This window comes from Somniosus microcephalus, unplaced genomic scaffold (genome assembly GCF_052327205.1).
Source record: "Somniosus microcephalus isolate GS21.2 unplaced genomic scaffold, FLI_Smic_1.0 scaffold19, whole genome shotgun sequence".
NCBI lineage: Eukaryota > Metazoa > Chordata > Chondrichthyes > Squaliformes > Somniosidae > Somniosus > Somniosus microcephalus.
The window spans coordinates 320,665-338,126 of record NW_028225206.1 but is presented as its reverse complement, the minus strand read 5'-3'; the positions used below and the strand labels follow the sequence as shown (position 1 = coordinate 338,126).

At 43.4% G+C, this 17,462-nt stretch overlaps 1 protein-coding gene across 1 annotated transcript in view; it reads left to right on the top strand.

Moving 5' to 3' along the window:
- Positions 1-1,898: 1,898 nt before the first annotated feature.
- Positions 1,899-17,462, top strand: part of LOC147083905 (scavenger receptor cysteine-rich domain-containing protein DMBT1-like) — a 48,676-nt gene continuing 33,112 nt past the window's right edge. The window contains exons 1-4 of the mRNA XM_085980054.1: positions 1,899-1,944; positions 9,194-9,226; positions 10,015-10,329; positions 15,469-15,783. Coding sequence (XP_085836180.1) covers positions 1,899-1,944; positions 9,194-9,226; positions 10,015-10,329; positions 15,469-15,783 — 709 coding nt within the window. The remainder of the gene's footprint in view (positions 1,945-9,193; positions 9,227-10,014; positions 10,330-15,468; positions 15,784-17,462) is intronic.

Here is a 17,462-nt window from a genome sequence, read left to right as displayed (position 1 = left end):
GCAAATAATGAAATATTCTTGTGGAGGCAGAGGGCATGACTGAGCTACTGAATGAATACTTTGCATCTATTTTCACAAAGGAAGAAGATGAAGTTAATGCCGGAGTAGAGGAGTGGGGAGTAGAGATATTGGATAAGATAAAAAATATAGAAAGGAGGTGCTAAATATGTTGGCACCACACAAAGTTAACAAGTCACCCGGTTCAGATGGGTGAATCCTAGCTTGCTAAGGGAAGCTAGGATAGAGATAACAGACGCTCTGATCACAATCTGTCAATCTCCTTGGATATTGGAGTGGGGCCAGAGGGCTGGAGGATTGTAACTGTCACACACCTCTTCAAAAAAGCGGAGAGGGAAAAACCAGGAAACTACAGGCCTGTCAGTCTAACGTCAGTGCTGGTGGGAAAAACTACTAGAGACCATTGTCAAGCACAAAATTAATTTTCACTTGTAGAAGCATAGGTTAATAACGGGCAGTAATTCGTTTCTGACTAAACTGATTGAGTTCTCTGATGAAGTAACAGAGATGACTGATGAAGGTGCTGCAGTACATGTTGTATCTATGGACTTTCAAAAGCCATTTAATAAAGTATCTCACAGAAGATTATTCCGAAAATAGACGCTCATTATATTAAAGGGATGATGGTAACTTGTGTAGTACATTGGCTAAGGAATAGGAGGCAGAGAGTAGTGGTGAAGGAATTTTTATCTGACTGGATAGAATTATGAAGTGGGGTCCCCCAGGTGTCGGTATTAGGACCATTGCTTTTCTTGCAATCTATAAATGACCTGGACTTCTGTGCATGGAATACAATTTCAAATATTGCAGGCGATATACATTTACACAACTTATTAAATAGTGAGTTTTATAAATGTCATAATTCATCAAGAAACTACTCGCAAAATAATGCTGGATGGCCAACTGTTGGCACCGTCCAAGGAGTATAAATACTCGGGCGTCGGCCCCAGCCTGCCAGGGACATTTTGTAAGACAAGGAACTAGTGAAGTACAACTAGACCTCCATGTTCTGAAACAAGTTGATTAAAGCCTTGCTTTATGCACAAACCAATTGTGTAGTGAGATTTATTATGTCAGTGAACATTATAGTAGCAGAATTCAGAAAGACATCGACATACCCGTGAAATGGGCAGACGCATGGAACATGCAATTTAACGTGGATAAGTGTGAAATGCTGCACTTTGAGTGGAATAATATGGAGAGACAGTATAATCGTAATGGTACTATTTTGAGGGGTGCAAGAACAGAGGGAACTGACAAATATTTGTAGATGACTGGGGAAGTTGAGAGGGTGGTTAAGAAAGCGTATGGGATACTTGGCTTTGTAAATATGGGTATTGAATATAAAAAACTAGTCAATAATGCTAAAACTTTACAAATCTCTGGTTATGCCTCAGCTGGAGTATTGGATACAATTCTGCACACCAGGCTTAAGAAAGGAGTTTCGGGTTATAGGCAAACAGCTGGGGATGTGGAACTAAATTGAACAGCTCTTTCTAAGAGCCGGCACAAGCAGAACGGGCCGAATGGCCTCCTTCTGTTCTGTATGATTCTGTGATCCGGATGCGGGGTCGGTGATTCATTTTGTTTATCAGACTCACGCAGATCAACGGCAGTGGAAGGAACCGGGGCTCTTTGCATCTATTAATGGGCAGGTTCCTTCTCATTGGTGTATTTTACCAGGCTGCAATTCACGGTTAACACATTTCAAAATCTATTGGTTATTTTGAAAGAAACATTGGTTTCTGTACAAACAGTAATCCACGAATTAAGTTCCAGTTCAGTCGGGGTGTCGGAAGGTGCTGGAGGGCCCGCTCGGTAACCGGGAACAACATTCGGTTAATGTTCATGTCCCGTCGCTGTAACTGGCTCCGGGGAAGATGCTGCGGTCTTTCCTGACCATCTTTTTACTGCAGCTTCTCAACTGTGAGTCATCGCTGATTATTAATATTACAATCTGTGCCTCATTAATACAATTATTGCTCTTTACTACTGAACATATTGAAGTGATATGGAAAGCAAATGTTATTTTCTTGAATTGTAATAATGTCATCTGGAGCTTAATGGGATGTCGGGGCTGGTTTCTCAATCGCCTTCACATGCTGCTCCTGTACAGACAGAGCAGACGGGAGTTCAAAATCTAATCGGACGATTTAAACTGAACCTGTTCGAAGTAGAGCGCGTTCACTGATAGAATGGAATGTATCGGGCTCTGGGTCCATTTACAGAAAACTGGTATATTTTATTCAAGTTTGCAATTGAGTGGGATCGTATGAGGTGAATATTGAAATGGTTTATTTAATTTGTAGAATTTTCATTTAATACATATTTTGGGCAGTTTGTTTGATTTTAAGTTCCATCAACTTCAAATAGGGAATCAATTCTCCATTTCTGTCGGTGACAATGAGCGGGTTTAGAATATTGTTCATCTGATTAACACCTATTTTAAATTCCCACTCGAGATTTGTGTAAAACTTAGATTGAAAACAGAAATCGGTCACAAATACCGCGGCAGTTTTGTTTTGTTTTGTCCCCTGCGGCTTTTGTACAGACAGAGCAGACTGGAGTTGAAATTTTAATCGAATTATTTAAACCGAGCCTGTTGGAAGTAGAGCGCAGTCACTGTTAGAATAGAGTGTATCGGTGTCTGGGGTGTAAGTGAACACGCACACATATCTGTGACTGATATTTCTCAGTAGAAATGCTGTCTGACCCCCGTGTTTTGCAGAGTTTGTCCAGCGTTAGGGTGTTGTACAAGGTATATAATATTGTATAATAAAATATTACCTAGCGGTGCAACCAATATTGTTTCAATTAGCATTAATTCTTAGTATTTGTTACTACTCTATCCCAAAAGAATATGTCACTGAAACTTCTTGAATCTCTGGGGAGTTTACTGTGAGTGTTGTTGTTTAGTTTATCTATGTATACGCTTTTTATTACCACGTTAATATAATTATTGGTCTTTACTACTGAAGACATTGAGGTGATGTGGAAATTTAAGGTTGTTTCCTTGAATTTTAATAGTGTCCTGTAGAGTTTAATGAGATATCGGACTGATTTCGCATTCGCCTTCCACCTGTACCTTTTGTACAGACAGAGCGGACTAGAGTGGAAAATATATTCGGATTATTTAAACTGAGCCTGTTAGAAGTAGAGCGGTCACTGTTAGAGAAGACTGTATCGGAGTCTGCGCTGTAAGTGAAATCTCTGAGTGCAGAACATCATTGAAAGCTGCACCTACTGCCGACTGAACTCACACACACATTTCTGTGACAGATATTTCTCACTAGAAGTGCTGTCTGACGCCCGTGTGATAGAGTGAACTGAAATATTTTTAAAAGTTTTTCAGTATTAGAATGTTGGATGAGTTTATAAATATTTTCTAATAAAATATTAACTAGTGGTGGAACCAATATTGTCAAAATTAACATTAATCATTAGTACAATTACAATTAAATACACTCTCCAAATATTGATGTTAATATAATTTCCTAAATCTTTGGAGAATTTTCTGTGTGTGTTGTTGCTTAGTTAGTGATTACCTTCTAAGTTTTGAACTTTTAATATTAAATTATTTTTCCAGATCTAACAATTACATGTACAGAGTCATGTAATAATTAAGCTTACTCAGTCTGTGTCCACATGCCCCATTCTTTTCATACAGAGTCATGTAGAATTTAATGAGCTATTGGGATTGTTTCTAAATCTCCTTCCACATTCTCCATACTTTTTATAAAGTGTCATGTAGGGTTTATTCATATTTCGGGACTTGTTCCTCAGTCTCCTTCCACTTGCTCGATATTTTTACCTGAGGTTTTTGGTCGGTGACTCCATTCAGTTTCTCTCTGTGTCCAGTGTGTGTTTGGTTATATTTATTAACCTCTATCAATAACAAATGCTGGTTACTGACAGGGAAATATTATCGTACTGCTATCAGACACTTGATCTGTGTTTAAATTTATATTATTTTTAAAAACTGATTAAATTATCTACAAAACAGGACTTTAGTATTCAAAGAACATTTTCTGCAAATCATAGGACGGAGAAAAAGCATGAAATGTGTATCACTCCCTGAATCATTTTCTCAAGTCGCCTGCTGATCACATTCAATTTGAAGAAAACGGGCATCTTTTCTTCAAATTTGTCATTCATTGGGATCGCATGAAGTGAATATTGAAATGCTTGATGCATTTTGAAGAATTCTCTTTTAAAACATATTTTGGGTTGGTTGTTTCATTTTAAATTGCATCAACTACAAGTAGGGAAACTTTACCCATTTCTGTCGATGTCATTCTATTCAGATATAAGAATATTTTACATCCGAATAGCAATTATTTTAAATTCCCAGGTGAGCCTTGAGCGAAATTTAATTTTAAAACCGAAATCTAAGGCACTACCGCATCAGTTTGTTTTATTTTGTCCCCTGCAGCTCCTGCACAGACAGAGCAGACTGGAGTTGAAATTCTAATCCGATTATTTAAACCGAGCCTGTTGGAAGTAGAGCGCATTCACTGTTAGAATAGAGTGTATCAGAGTCTGGGGCGTAAGTGAACTCACTGAGTGTAGAACACCAGTCAAAGCTGCACCTACTGCCGACTGAACACGCACACACATTTCTGTCTCAGATATTTCTCAGCAGAAGTGCTGTCTAACACCGTGTGGTACAGTGAACTGAACTATTTTAAATAGATTATTCAGCATTAGAGGGTTGGAGAAGGAATTTAAATATTGTTAAGATAGAAACTACTTAGACGTGGAACCAATATTGTTCAATTTGCATTCATTATCAGTACAATCATTGTTAAGTTTACTCTCCAAACAAATATGTTCCTGACATTTCCACACTGTCCGGGAGTGTGCTTATTGTTGTTTAGTCACTGATGACCTTCAAAATTATGAACATTTTATCTGAAATTAATCATTCTATTTCATACATTTGTATTAACAGTGTCACGTAATAATTAACGTACCTCAGTCTCCTTCCACATGCCCATGTTTTTATACAATATCAGGTAGTGTTTAATAAGATATCCGGACTGGTTTCTCAATCTCCTTCCAACTGCTCGATAACCTTTGCTGAGTTTGTCGGTCGATGACTTCATTCAGTTTCTCTCAGTTTTTAGTGTGTGTTTGGTTATATTTATTAATCTCGATCATTAACAAAGCCTGGTTTACTGACAGGGTAACATTATCGCACTGTTATCAGATGCATTGTACGTTTAACGAACTATGTTACCGTGATTTATTTGATGTTATAAAATTGATTGGAAACTAAAATCCTGCTTTATAGATAGCTTAAAGAACATTTGCTGTAAATCAGAGAACGGAGAAAAATCATGAAATGTATCCCACTCCCTGAATCATTTTCACAAATCGCGTGTTGATGAAAATCAATTTACAGATAATGGGCATATTTGATTCAAATATGTCATTCATTGGGATCGTATGAAATGAAGTGAAGTGAAGTGAATATTGAAATGTTTTTGTTAATTTGTAGAATTTTAATTTAATACATATTTTGGGTTGTTTGTTTGATTTTAAAATTCCATCAACTTCAAATTGGAAACAATTGTTCAATTCTCTCGGTGACAGTAAATATGTGTATTATATATTGCACCTGATCAAAACTTACTTTAATTTTCAGAGGATCTTTGTGTCAAATTTAGATTTTAAACCGAAATCGAGCACAAACTCTGCACCAGTTATTTTTATTTTGTTCCCTGCGGCTCTCGTACAGACAGAGCAGACTGGAGATGATATTCCAGTCGGTGTTTCAAACAGAGCCTGTTGGAAGTAGAGCGCGGTTACTGTTGGAATAGAGTGTATCGGAGTCTGGGGTGTAAGTGAACTCACTGAGTGTGGAACACCAGTCAAAGCTGCACCTACTGCCGAATGAACCCACATAGAGATTTCGGTCCCAGATATTTCTCAGTGAAGCGCTGTCTGACACCATGTGATGCAGAGAATTGACCTTTTTTTAAAAATGTGTTCAGCGTTGGAGCATTTGACAAGGACTATAAATATTGTAAAAGTTAAATATTAACTAGAGGTGGAACCAATATTGCCTCAATTAGTAATCATTATTAATGGAGTTCTTATCAAGTACACTCATCATAAATGATGCTATTGAAAGATCCTAAATCACACCAGGTTTTGCTGTATGCTATTTTTGTTTAATTTGTGAGGATCGTCAAAACTATGAGCTTTTTATGTTAAATTAAGCTTTCTATTTCATACATTTGTACGAACAGTGTCATGTAACAATTAATGTTACTCAGTCTCTTTCCACATGGTCCATACTTTTTCTACAGAATCATGTAGTGTTTAATGAGATAACGGGACATGTTTCTCAATCTCTTGCCACATGTCCCATACTTTATATACATTGTCATGTAGTGTTTAATGAGGTATAGGGACTTGTTTCTTAATATCCTACCAATTACTCCATAGTTTTAGATAGTGTCAAGTAGCATTTAATGAGATAGCGGGACATGTTTCTCAATCTCCTTCCACATGTCCCATGCTCTGGTAGTTTTGTGTAAAAAATCCTGATTTTGTTTGTATATTTAACTTCGGCAGATAGCGATCAGAGCACTTTGTCCTGTTCTTGTCAATATTCGATGCGTGTTTGCTGATTTTCTAACCATTGTAACTTTTATCCAAGCACTAGTTAAGGGCTATGGAGATATTTTGTTTGAAATTACTCTTTGCGCTGTTAACGCTCAGAGTCTGGATTGTTTGGTGTGAGCTCCCTCTGGTGTTTTACTGGAGGTTTTAACCTACAATTAAAGATTTTCTATTCATTTGCTTCTTAAACATAACAGGACTCATTTAATTGTGAAAGCTGTTCAAGTCGGACTTGAAATCATTTAATATAAAATAATTATTTTGATTCTTGACAGACCTGATAGTCTGACATGAGAACACTTTTCTTATAAACACTCTCTAGTGACTCTATTTTGTAATCTCAAAATGACCAATTCTAACAGAAGCGTTGAGTTTTTAACGTTTTTGAGTAAATACTGAAAGAATTTTCCCACTAGTCTGTCAATGGTTAACAATAAAAGATGAATTTGCAGGACAGCAGAGTGTTGGGAAGGACTGCAGAGGCTCTCCTGGAGTGGAAGTTTGTAACGCTCTGTCAACATTACAGAACCCGGGCCAAAAATGGACCAGAGAGATTCTGTTTGGAAACTGCTCTCATTCAAGTATTCTTGACAAACGCAGCTGAGGACAGGAATCGGTGTCACGTTGTCTGTAATATATAACCGGGAGAATAGAAAGAGACCTGGAGATCTGTGGGACACAATATCATCAGGGGGGTTGGGAGCAGGTCAACAAACTGGCTGCATTTCAAAAAGCAGCAAAGCTTAAGCAGAGAATGAGAGGACCATTAACCGAACATCATTAACGGGTAAAATGATGGACCAATCGGCGAGGACAGTTTACAAGAGAATTCGCTCAGCAGGAACTTAATGAGGAACACCCAGCACGGAGATAGGAGGTGGGAACCCGCCTGACAAACGGCTCATTTTGTTTTGTTTGGCGAATTTAGAAATAAAATGAGTAGCAGAAACTTCCAGTTACAACCTTATTGAAACTTTGAAATTTCCACGTGGAAAACATTGATTTAAAATAAAAGAGATGAAATGCATCACACAATAAGATTATCTGTAACATAATTTCAATCATATTTACGTTCCATCATGAACTTTGCATGGGAATCCTTTACCTCGCTATCTAATATCACTGTGAGGGAGCCCTCAAATTCGGCTGCCCTCAAAAGTTGTCACCATCCTCCGGCTGCTTCACGACGACATGCCATCCATGTTCCAGACCAATGGATCCACCACAAACCCAATTCACGTATGGACCGTGGTCAAGCAAGGCTGTGTTATCGCACCAACGCTCTTCTCAATCTTCCTTGCTGCAATGCTCCATCTCATCCTCAGTAAGCTCCTCGCTGGAGTGGAGCTAATCTACAGAACAAACAGGAACTGTGCAACCTCCATCACCTCAAATCCAGGTCCAAGGTCGTCCCATCCTCTCTCATCAAATTACATTATGCAGACAATGCTTGCTTCTGCGCACACTCTGAGGTCGAACTCCAAACCATCGTCAACACCTTCACTGAAGCGTACGTGAGCATGGGCCTTACCCTAAACATCCGTAAGGCAAAGGTCCTCTATCAACCTGCACCCGCCACACAATACTGCTCCCCGATTATCAAAATCCATGGCGACACCTTGGACAACACGGGCCACTTTCCGTACCTCGGGAGCCTACTTTCAACAAGGGCAGACATCGATGACAAAGTCCAACACCGCCAGTGCAGCCTTCGGTCGCCTGAGGAAGTGAGTGTTTGAAGACCAGGAGCTCAAACCCAGCACCAATCTCACAGTCAAAAGAGCAGTAGTGATACCCGCCCTCCTGTATGCTTCAGAGGCATGGAGCATGTACAGAAGGCACCTAAAAGCACTGGAGAATTACCACGAATGCTGCCTCCGCAACATCCTGCAAATCCATTGGCAGGATAAAGGCACCAACGTCAGTATTCTCGCTCAGGCCATCATGTCCAGCATCGAAACTTTGTCCACGCTCTATCAGATCCGATCGAAGAGCCAGGACATCCGCATGCCCAATACGAGACTCCCAAAGCAAGCGCTCTACTCGGAGCTCCAACACGGCAAGAGAGCCCCAGGTGGGCAGAGGAAACACTTCAAGGACACGCGCAAAGTCTCCTTGAAAAAGTGCAACAACCCCACCGACACCTGGGAATCCCTGGCCCAAGGCCGCACAACGTTGAGGAGAAGCATTCGGGAGAAGCAGGTCCATCACCACCGCCATCTCTGGGCACCTACACACTGGTAATAAATGGGGCCCGAGCACCGTCATCACAAGGAGAGAGTGCACCCAGGGGTCAGTGTGTGTTTGTGTGAAAATCATTCTCGATAAACTGTAGGCACTTTACAAATGTCAGGTTGCTGCATAGATTGTATTTGCGGTTTTATAAGGAATGAAGAACAGATGAAATCACAGGCCCCGGTATCAGTTCTTTCGCAAATTGATGGGAAATTTTACCGCACAGTTCTTTGTATTTGTGACTTTTCTTTCTGACAGTTTTATCCATTTCTTGCCCTAGCGAACTCTAATTCTCAATGTCTCATTTCAGGCAGACCCGGGAACAGTCAAGCTCACCCGTCAGGTAATCGCCTTTTATTTTCACGTTATCTGGAATCTCTCTGCTCTGATCCGTCCCATTGAATATTAAGGCTGGGTGACAATCTCAGGGCCTTTTTGATCACCGATTAACCCGCTCCTCGTGTGTCCCTCGGACAGGAAGAGTGTTTCCCGCGGACTGGTTACTAAAGATCTTTAATTCCAGCCGAGAGGCGGCTGCTGCCTTCATGCAGAGCGACAATAAACGGGGTCCCTGAAGGGCAGAGTATGAAGGGCCGGCTCCACTGACACTGCTGCCGGTCCCACAGCAGCTCTCACTTTCCACCTCACCAATCAGTGCTGACATTAGGATCACATGACCATCCAGCCCCGCCTCTTCCTCTGTTGTCTCCGGGGATTGGGGGGAATTTCTTCCAATCCTGACTGGGGCTGTGCTCTCACTACGTTCGGCCAATCGGTACTGCCCATGATGGACAGCTGACCATTGCAGCCACGCCCATTTCCCGACCTCTGGAGGCTGGAATATATTCTGAGCCAATCGCCACCCGGCCCCGTGGGAGCCGCTCTGGTGCTGGGAACTTCCCGCTGACTCCCGGTTCCCTGCTCGTTCACACCGTTTATTAATATTTCCCTCTCCCTTTTGCCATGTTTAATATTTACTCCGGGTTTTATTCGGGGTCTGGGCACAGTCTGATGTTCCCACTGATTCCTCACATGGTCCCTCTGTCCTGGTGAATGGGGGCGGTCCGTGCGCTGGGAGACTGCGGGTTTAATGCACTCTAACCGCTTGATGTTATTTCTGATATTTTACAGAGACGGTGAAGCTGAGGCTGGTGAATGGGGGCAGTCGGTGCGCTGGGAGACTGGAGATTCACTACATGGGACAGTGGGGGACTGTGTGGGATTATCTCTGGGACCTGCCGGACGCCGCTGTTGTGTGCCGGGAGCTGGGCTGCGGGGCCGCGCTGTCAGCACCGGGCGGGGCTCACTTTGGGGAAGGGTCCGGACCCATTGTGACGTTTAGTGTTCGGTGCGGCGGGACCGAGGCCGCTCTGCGGGAGTGTCGATCAGATCAATGGGGTCACGATTCACTGCCACACTCCAGGGATGCCGGCGTCATCTGCGCAGGTAAACATCTTTCTTCTGTCTCTCATCTCCCGCTGCCTCTGATTGTTTCCGGAATAAAGCGGAAGTAAAATAATCAGCGGGTGTCCGTCCCCAGAAAGCGAGTGATTATAATTCCAGTATTCCCTGGTTATTATTAATGTTATATTATTAATATTAGGATTAATGTTTGTGTTATTATAATATTACTGTTATTTTATACAATAAACACCCCCACCGGGAGCAGTAAATACCTGACACTCGGCACATTTACAATGCAGACAGAACAAGTTTCCATTGAGATTTGCCCCAAAGCCGCAGTGAATGAGCTGACCCGCTGGAAATGTCACAATCTCAATCCAACTCTCCATTCTCAACCCAACAGCCGCTACCGGGCATGCGCCGTGAGCCCGGCTCTGCGCCTGCGCTCATCGCTTGTTGTGCGATCTGATATTTTCCACAGACTGTGAATCTGAGACTGGGGAGGGAGGTTTCTCAGCCTCGGGGAGCCTGGGCAATGGGTCCGCGGTTAGTGTGGGCAGCACGGGAGGAAATACGCAGTAAGATCCCACAGCTGCCTGTAAATTCCCATTTATTTCGAGTTTTGAATGAGACGAATAATAGGATATAATCTCAGAGAAATGACTCGAATAGGGAGTTCAGGAGCAACAAATTTACCCAGAGAGTGGTTCATTTGTGACCCGCTTATATTTATGGCTCCGAGTTTTGCTCACCCCGCAAGTGGAAACCTTCTCTATTCTACCCTATCAAATGCTGTCATATTCTTAAGTACCACGACTAATTCAGCCCCTCAGCCGTCTTTTTTCTAGCTTGTTTGCTTTTTCTATGGCTTTATTAACTTGCGTCACTACTTTTAACGATTTGTGTATCTGTGCCTCTAGATCCCATTGCTACTCTACCCAATTTAGGCACTTACTTTCCAAGAAAAATGACTTATTGTGTTGTTTACTATCCATTCTGCTACTACCCGAACTCATACATCAAATTCCCGGAATTTCACTCTAAAACAAAAGCAAAATACTCCAGCTGCTGGAAATCTGAACTAAAATCCGATAATGCTGGAAGCACTCCGCTGGCCAGGGAGCATCTGTGGAAAGATAGAGTTAACGTTTCAGGTCGATGACATTTCATCATTACGAAAGCAAGATGGAATATTCGGGGGCAGCTGCTGTTATTGGGGGAACAATCCCTGTACAGAGATGATAGCCATTATCAAATGGAGTGGTCTGGGTCCCGCTTATCAAAGGGAACGGTCTGTGACCCGGTTATCAAAGGGAGCGTGTAGAGGTTCTGGGTCGTTGCCAATTAACCCTTTCACTCTCAAGTTCCAAAAGATTCGACTTGACCCGTATTGGTGACAGTTATTATATTTTGTTCAGTTTAAGTGAGATTTGATACATTACAGCATCTGAGCGGTAGTGAAACAAGGTGCAATCAAGATTTATATTTCCCGTTATGCCCTGGGTAGAAGACGCGATATCCGGGGTTCAACTCCAATCGGCCCTGGCCTCGAGGCTCGCCCGGCCGCCTGGTGTGACGCGTGTGGGTCCTCCAACAACCCGAATCCCTCCTCGGCTGGTCTGGAGGATGTTCCCAAGCTCTTTGCTGACTGTCTCTACAATCTATGTGTTTGAGAAACTCCCTTCTTATACTTCATCCCAGCAAAGCCTCTGGTGAGCAGTTAACCCAATCATTGACTTACACCTGAAAGCCCGTGTAAAATTACAGGGATACCCCGAACCTAATGATCCCGCCTGCCCCCGTCAGGCCCTCATCCCGTAACACCCTGACATCATCTGTTTTTGACCATCAAGACTCCTATCTGGGGTAGTTCTGGCAACACAAACGGAACATGTCTCCATAGGCTGAGATGTGGTGTCCTTGCTGTTTGACTATGTTTTTAATTCACTGCAGATATCAGAACATTCCACAAAGTGGCAGCCACACAGGACCTTGCTAGTTCTGTTCCCACAGATACGCTGTCTGTTCTTATTATTCTGTTTGCTGAGAGGCACTTTTAAAAAGTTAATCAAGGGAGGCCCAGCGGCTCGGTTTTTTCCATTTTAAAATCTAATCAGGTCTACCCATGGCATATTACATCAGGGTTTACAGGTACAGTTATAATCAGGGTTTACAAGTATGGTTATAAATGAAGCAATAACACAATGAAATCTTTAAACTAGAATGCATAATATAATCATTGATTTAGTTCAGTTCAGCAAGAGAAAATAAAAATGCGGATTTCCCAGGATTATCACAACCTGTCTGGGACCCGGTTATCAAAGGGAGCGGTCTGGGTCCCGGTTATCAAAGGGAGCGGTCTGGGTCCGGTTATGAAAGGGAGCGGTCTGGGTCCGGTTATCAAAGGGAGCGGTCTGGGTCCCGGTTCTCAAAGGGAGCGGTCTGGGTCCGGTTATCAAAGGGAGCGGTCTGGGTCCGGTTATGAAAGGGAGCGGTCTGGGTCCAGGTTCTCAAAGGGAGCGGTCTGGGTCCGGTTATCAAAGGGAGTGGTCTGGGTCCGGCTATGAAAGGGAGCGGTCTGGGTCCGGTTATGAAAGGGAGTGGTCTGGGTCCGGTTATGAAAGGGAGTGGTCTGGGTCCGGTTATGAAAGGGAGCGGTCTGGGTCCGGTTATGAAAGGGAGCGGTCTGGGTCCGGTTATCAAAGAGAGCGGTCTGGGTCCGGTTATGAAAGGGAGCGGTCTGGGTCCGGTTATCAAAGGGAGCGGTCTGGGTCCGGTTATGAAAGGGAGCGGTCTGGGTCCGGTTATCAAAGGGAGCGGTCTGGGTCCGGTTATCAAAGGGAGCGGTCTGGGTCCCGGTTATCAAAGGGAGCGGTCTGGGTCCGGTTATCAAAGGGAGCGGTCTGGGTCCGGTTATCAAAGGGAGTGGTCTGGGTCCGGTTATCAAAGGGAGCGGTCTGGGTCCCGGTTATAAAAGGGAACGGCCTGGATCCGGTAGCATAAGTGTTGGTCGGAGTTAAGAGATCCTGTTTACTGAGAGCTGTACTGACTGTGGATTTGCGTTCCCTGAAATTAATCCGGGCAATTCGGTGTATGTGCTGAACGGTTACTCGCTGTTAGTGGCGGAGGTCGATGAGGGAGGATCGGGATCACTGCGGCTCCCTTCACATCGGCACTCTCTGTCTCAGTTAAACAGGAACCGAGGGGAGAGCGAGTGGGGAAGAGAGAGAACATGGCTGGAAATCTGCACTCCGGCCCGTGTTTCTCATCAATCATGTCCACTATAGTCGTCGTCTTGTGAGGACATTTGCTGAAGTGTTTGATTAAATGAATAACTGGTTATGGGAATTTCACTGTAAAACTTTGAATCTGATGTTAGAGATCGGTCCCTATATGGCGATGTAATATTATTAATTGAGCTTGCATCTACTGCTTTTTGTGGGAAGGAGTTCCGCACTTCTACCAACCTTAATATGAAGAATTGTTCCTGAACTCTATTGAATGGCCTGGCTCTGATTTAAAGGTTCTGTCCCCTGGTCCCAGACTCCCCGTCGGTGGAAGAAGTTTCTCTCTCTCTGTCCTACCAGTTCCTTTCAAAATTCTATAAACACCATTTAAATTTCCCCTTAACCTTCTAAACTTCAGTTAATACAAGCCTAGTTCATGTCATCCCTCCTCATAATTTAACCCTTGGAGCACTGGCAGTGTTCTGGTGAATTTGCGCTGCACTCCTTCCAAGGCCAATATCTTCGTTCTGTTGTGCGGTGCCCACAACTGGACCCAGCTCTCCAGATGTGGTCTAACCAGGGCGCTGTATAGCTGTAGGAAAACCTCCTCCCGTTTACATTTTAGCCCTCTAGATATAAAGGCTAACATTCCATTAGCATTTTTTATTATGTTTTTGTAACTGACCACTGCAGTTTAGTGATCTGCGTACATGTACCCCTCAATTTCTTTGGGCCTTCAATGTTTCTACCTTTTCAGCATTTAGAAATTCACGACTCTATCTGTTTTTGATCGAGCGTAGTTCTTGGCCTTGATCCTCATATGTCCAATCAGCGAACAACAGCAATCAGCAAACAAACCGAATGCTCAACTATGTAAGCAAAAGAGTGCAGGGCAAATCAGGGTGTCTGGATTTCACGGAACAGAGCTCCATCCAGTCACGCCTTGTGCTGTGTGTATACATCCGGTCACGAGGCACAAGAGCTCAGAGTTAAACTAGACAGTGCTCTGACCAGGCCTCGCCTTGTGCACCGTGTATAGTTCCGGTAACGAGGTACACGGGGACAATTAAACCCTGGAAGTGGTGTAGAGCCAAAACTGGAGTCAGATCTCTACAAACCGCTGTGCTGAATAATGGGCCTTGTAGCGGGATGTGATCTGCTGGAGGCAGTAAATGGGGCGAAATCGTGAATCAGATAAAAAAAACTTTAATTTGAACATGTCAATACAACAAGGTGTGAAATACTGAAGGGAGAGAAAGACAGACTTAGGACTGGTGTCCGGATATTCTTCTCACAGAGAGCGATGGAGGATTGGTCTGGAATCTGGTGTAGATTGATTGAGGAAAATAGAATCATTGACAAGGCAGATGCGAAAAGCCGTCTTTAGGGTCATTCTGGGTTAATGAGCTGTACCGGCTCCAACCGTCATCATCAAACGGATGCATCGTGTGTTGTGTAAAGGCAGGGTGTTCCTGGAGGGAGACGGGGTGGTCGGGAAATTCTCCCCTCGGTGTCCTTCAGTTACAGGGTGAAAGCGAGGGCGCCCTCTGCCGGCCCATCTCGGCCTCTACTTTCTGGAGGAGAACATGGATGCGGCCGGCAGTGGAGCCAACCCAAAGTGGGTGCAGGGAGGACAGAGATTGCTTGACTTCGATTTACTCTTCTCTCTCTATCGATACTTTGCCGCGTTCTCTCTGCTGATACAGTGCGTGTTTGTAACATCAGAGTGACGGCCACTGGGTAAGGTACCAACAAATAAAGCAATATTATAAAAAGCCAGACAGTCACATTATAACCAATAGCGTTAGAGGAAAAACAGCATCATCGGTATTGGACCAGAATGGAACCAATCTGAGAACCAATAGTGTCAGACCTGTCATTAATCAGATGTGTACTCATTTGCAAATATTTTATGGTGAATATCGTGAGTATTGTGATTATTATGATTATTCAGATCACAGATTTCCTAGACTAGTATCCGGAGACTCCCCATGCTCGGGCAGACTGGAGGTCCAGTACGGTGAAACCTGGGGAACAGTGTGCGACCTTCACTGGGATTTGAATGACGCCAATGTGGCCTGTGCTCAGCTTCAGTGTGGAGCCGCGGTGTCCGTGCCAAGAGGGGCTTATTTTGGAGAGGGCACTGGACTTCTACGGAGTGATGTCTTTGAATGTACAGGCAGCGAGACAAGTCTGGTTGGCTGCCCTCTTTCTCCAGTAAATCACCACCAGTGCACCCACAGGAACGATGCCAGTGTGATCTGCTCCGGTGAGTACAGACTTACTGAACAACAGACAACTTCCTCCTTAATATTGGGAAAACTGAGGAAGGTGACATTCCTGTGTTTCTCTCTAACAATATCATATATAAACTAGTCCTTACAGTTTACTATTATTGTTATAGGTCTGGCCGAACACGTCAAAATATCCGCAATAATTTGTCAATAGAAAGTTTCTAAACTTAAAGGTTTCTTCTGAAGTAAGCAGATTTGTTGCTAGTTTATTTACCGCCTGCACTGAACGTATTTTTCTCTTAGACAGTTGATGTCACAATCGGTGTCTAACAACTCGCTAGTCGCGCACTGTCTCATTAAACTTGTGCACACCTCATAGACCATCACGGTAGGTTCATTAATAGGACACCGCCTCATTCACTACGGGTTATCATCATTAATCACACGCTGACATCATTGACCGAGAACATCGTTCAATGTACTTTGACTCATTAACAAATTACAGACTTTATTAACTACAGGTTAACTTAAGTAACAACTCAGAACCCTTGCTAAAAATAAGCTGACTTGATGAACTGTGCATTGACGTCATTAGTTTGGTTCCTTTTTTGTTAACCATCCCTTGATTCTGACTTGATTTGTCGTGCACTGATGTTATGGGCGGTCGATTGTCCTCGTTGCCCAAACACGGACTTTCTGGTCCCTTCACTGCGCTCCTTAACCATCCGCTGACGTCATTAAACCGACACTGTCCTAAACCCCGGGCACCATTTCCATTGCTGATGCTCCTGTGTGATGGTGCCTGCACTGCGGTCATTAGCCCAACATTCACTTGATTAACAGCGCAATGATGTCACCAGCCGTGCACCGTCAACTTTACCGGTACACTGACTTAGGAGACCCGCACTGAACTTCTCAGTGTTGCAGTCACTTTAATTAGCATCAATCGTAGTAACAAGACACTGATCACTTATCTCATTAACTGTTCACTGACCTAGATAATTGACCATTGTCCCCAAAAGTCGGACATTGACTTCATAAACGCGCATTGACCTAATTAGATACTTTGATGTGAACACCAGGCCCTATTAATTGTACCACATGGCAATAGCATTTCGACCCACCCTGTCCAGAGTCACACTTACTGAACAGCGGGGTATCAGGGGGCGGCTGTACTCCCGCACTGGTCAGTACAATCAGGCCAGAGGGAGAAGATTGGGCAGTTATATTATAGAATCAATTCTCTTTACTCCCCACAGCTGATATGATGGGAAACAAATCCATATGATCAGAAATAGGAGATTCCGTACCTCTAGCCTGTTCGGTCATTCTATTAGATCATGACTGATATGTATCTCAACTCTATTTATCTGCCTTTGAGCCATATTCCTTGCTACCCTTAACAAACAAAAATCTATCACAGTGTTGAACATTTCGATTGAACTCAGCATGCAAAGGCTTTCCTTTGGGGAGCAGGTGGAGAAATTCCAGATTTCCACTACCCTTTATGTGAAAAGTTTCTTCGCAATTTCAGTCTTTGACCCAACTATCGTCAGCTGCTTCATAAGTTGCCTTCCCTCCAACATAACGTCAGAAGTGGTGCTGTTTGCTGATGATTGCAGAGTGTTCAGCTCCATTCGCAATTCCTTAGATAATGAAGCAAGCCATGGCCACTTGCACCAAGACGTGGACATCATCCAGACTTGGGCTGATA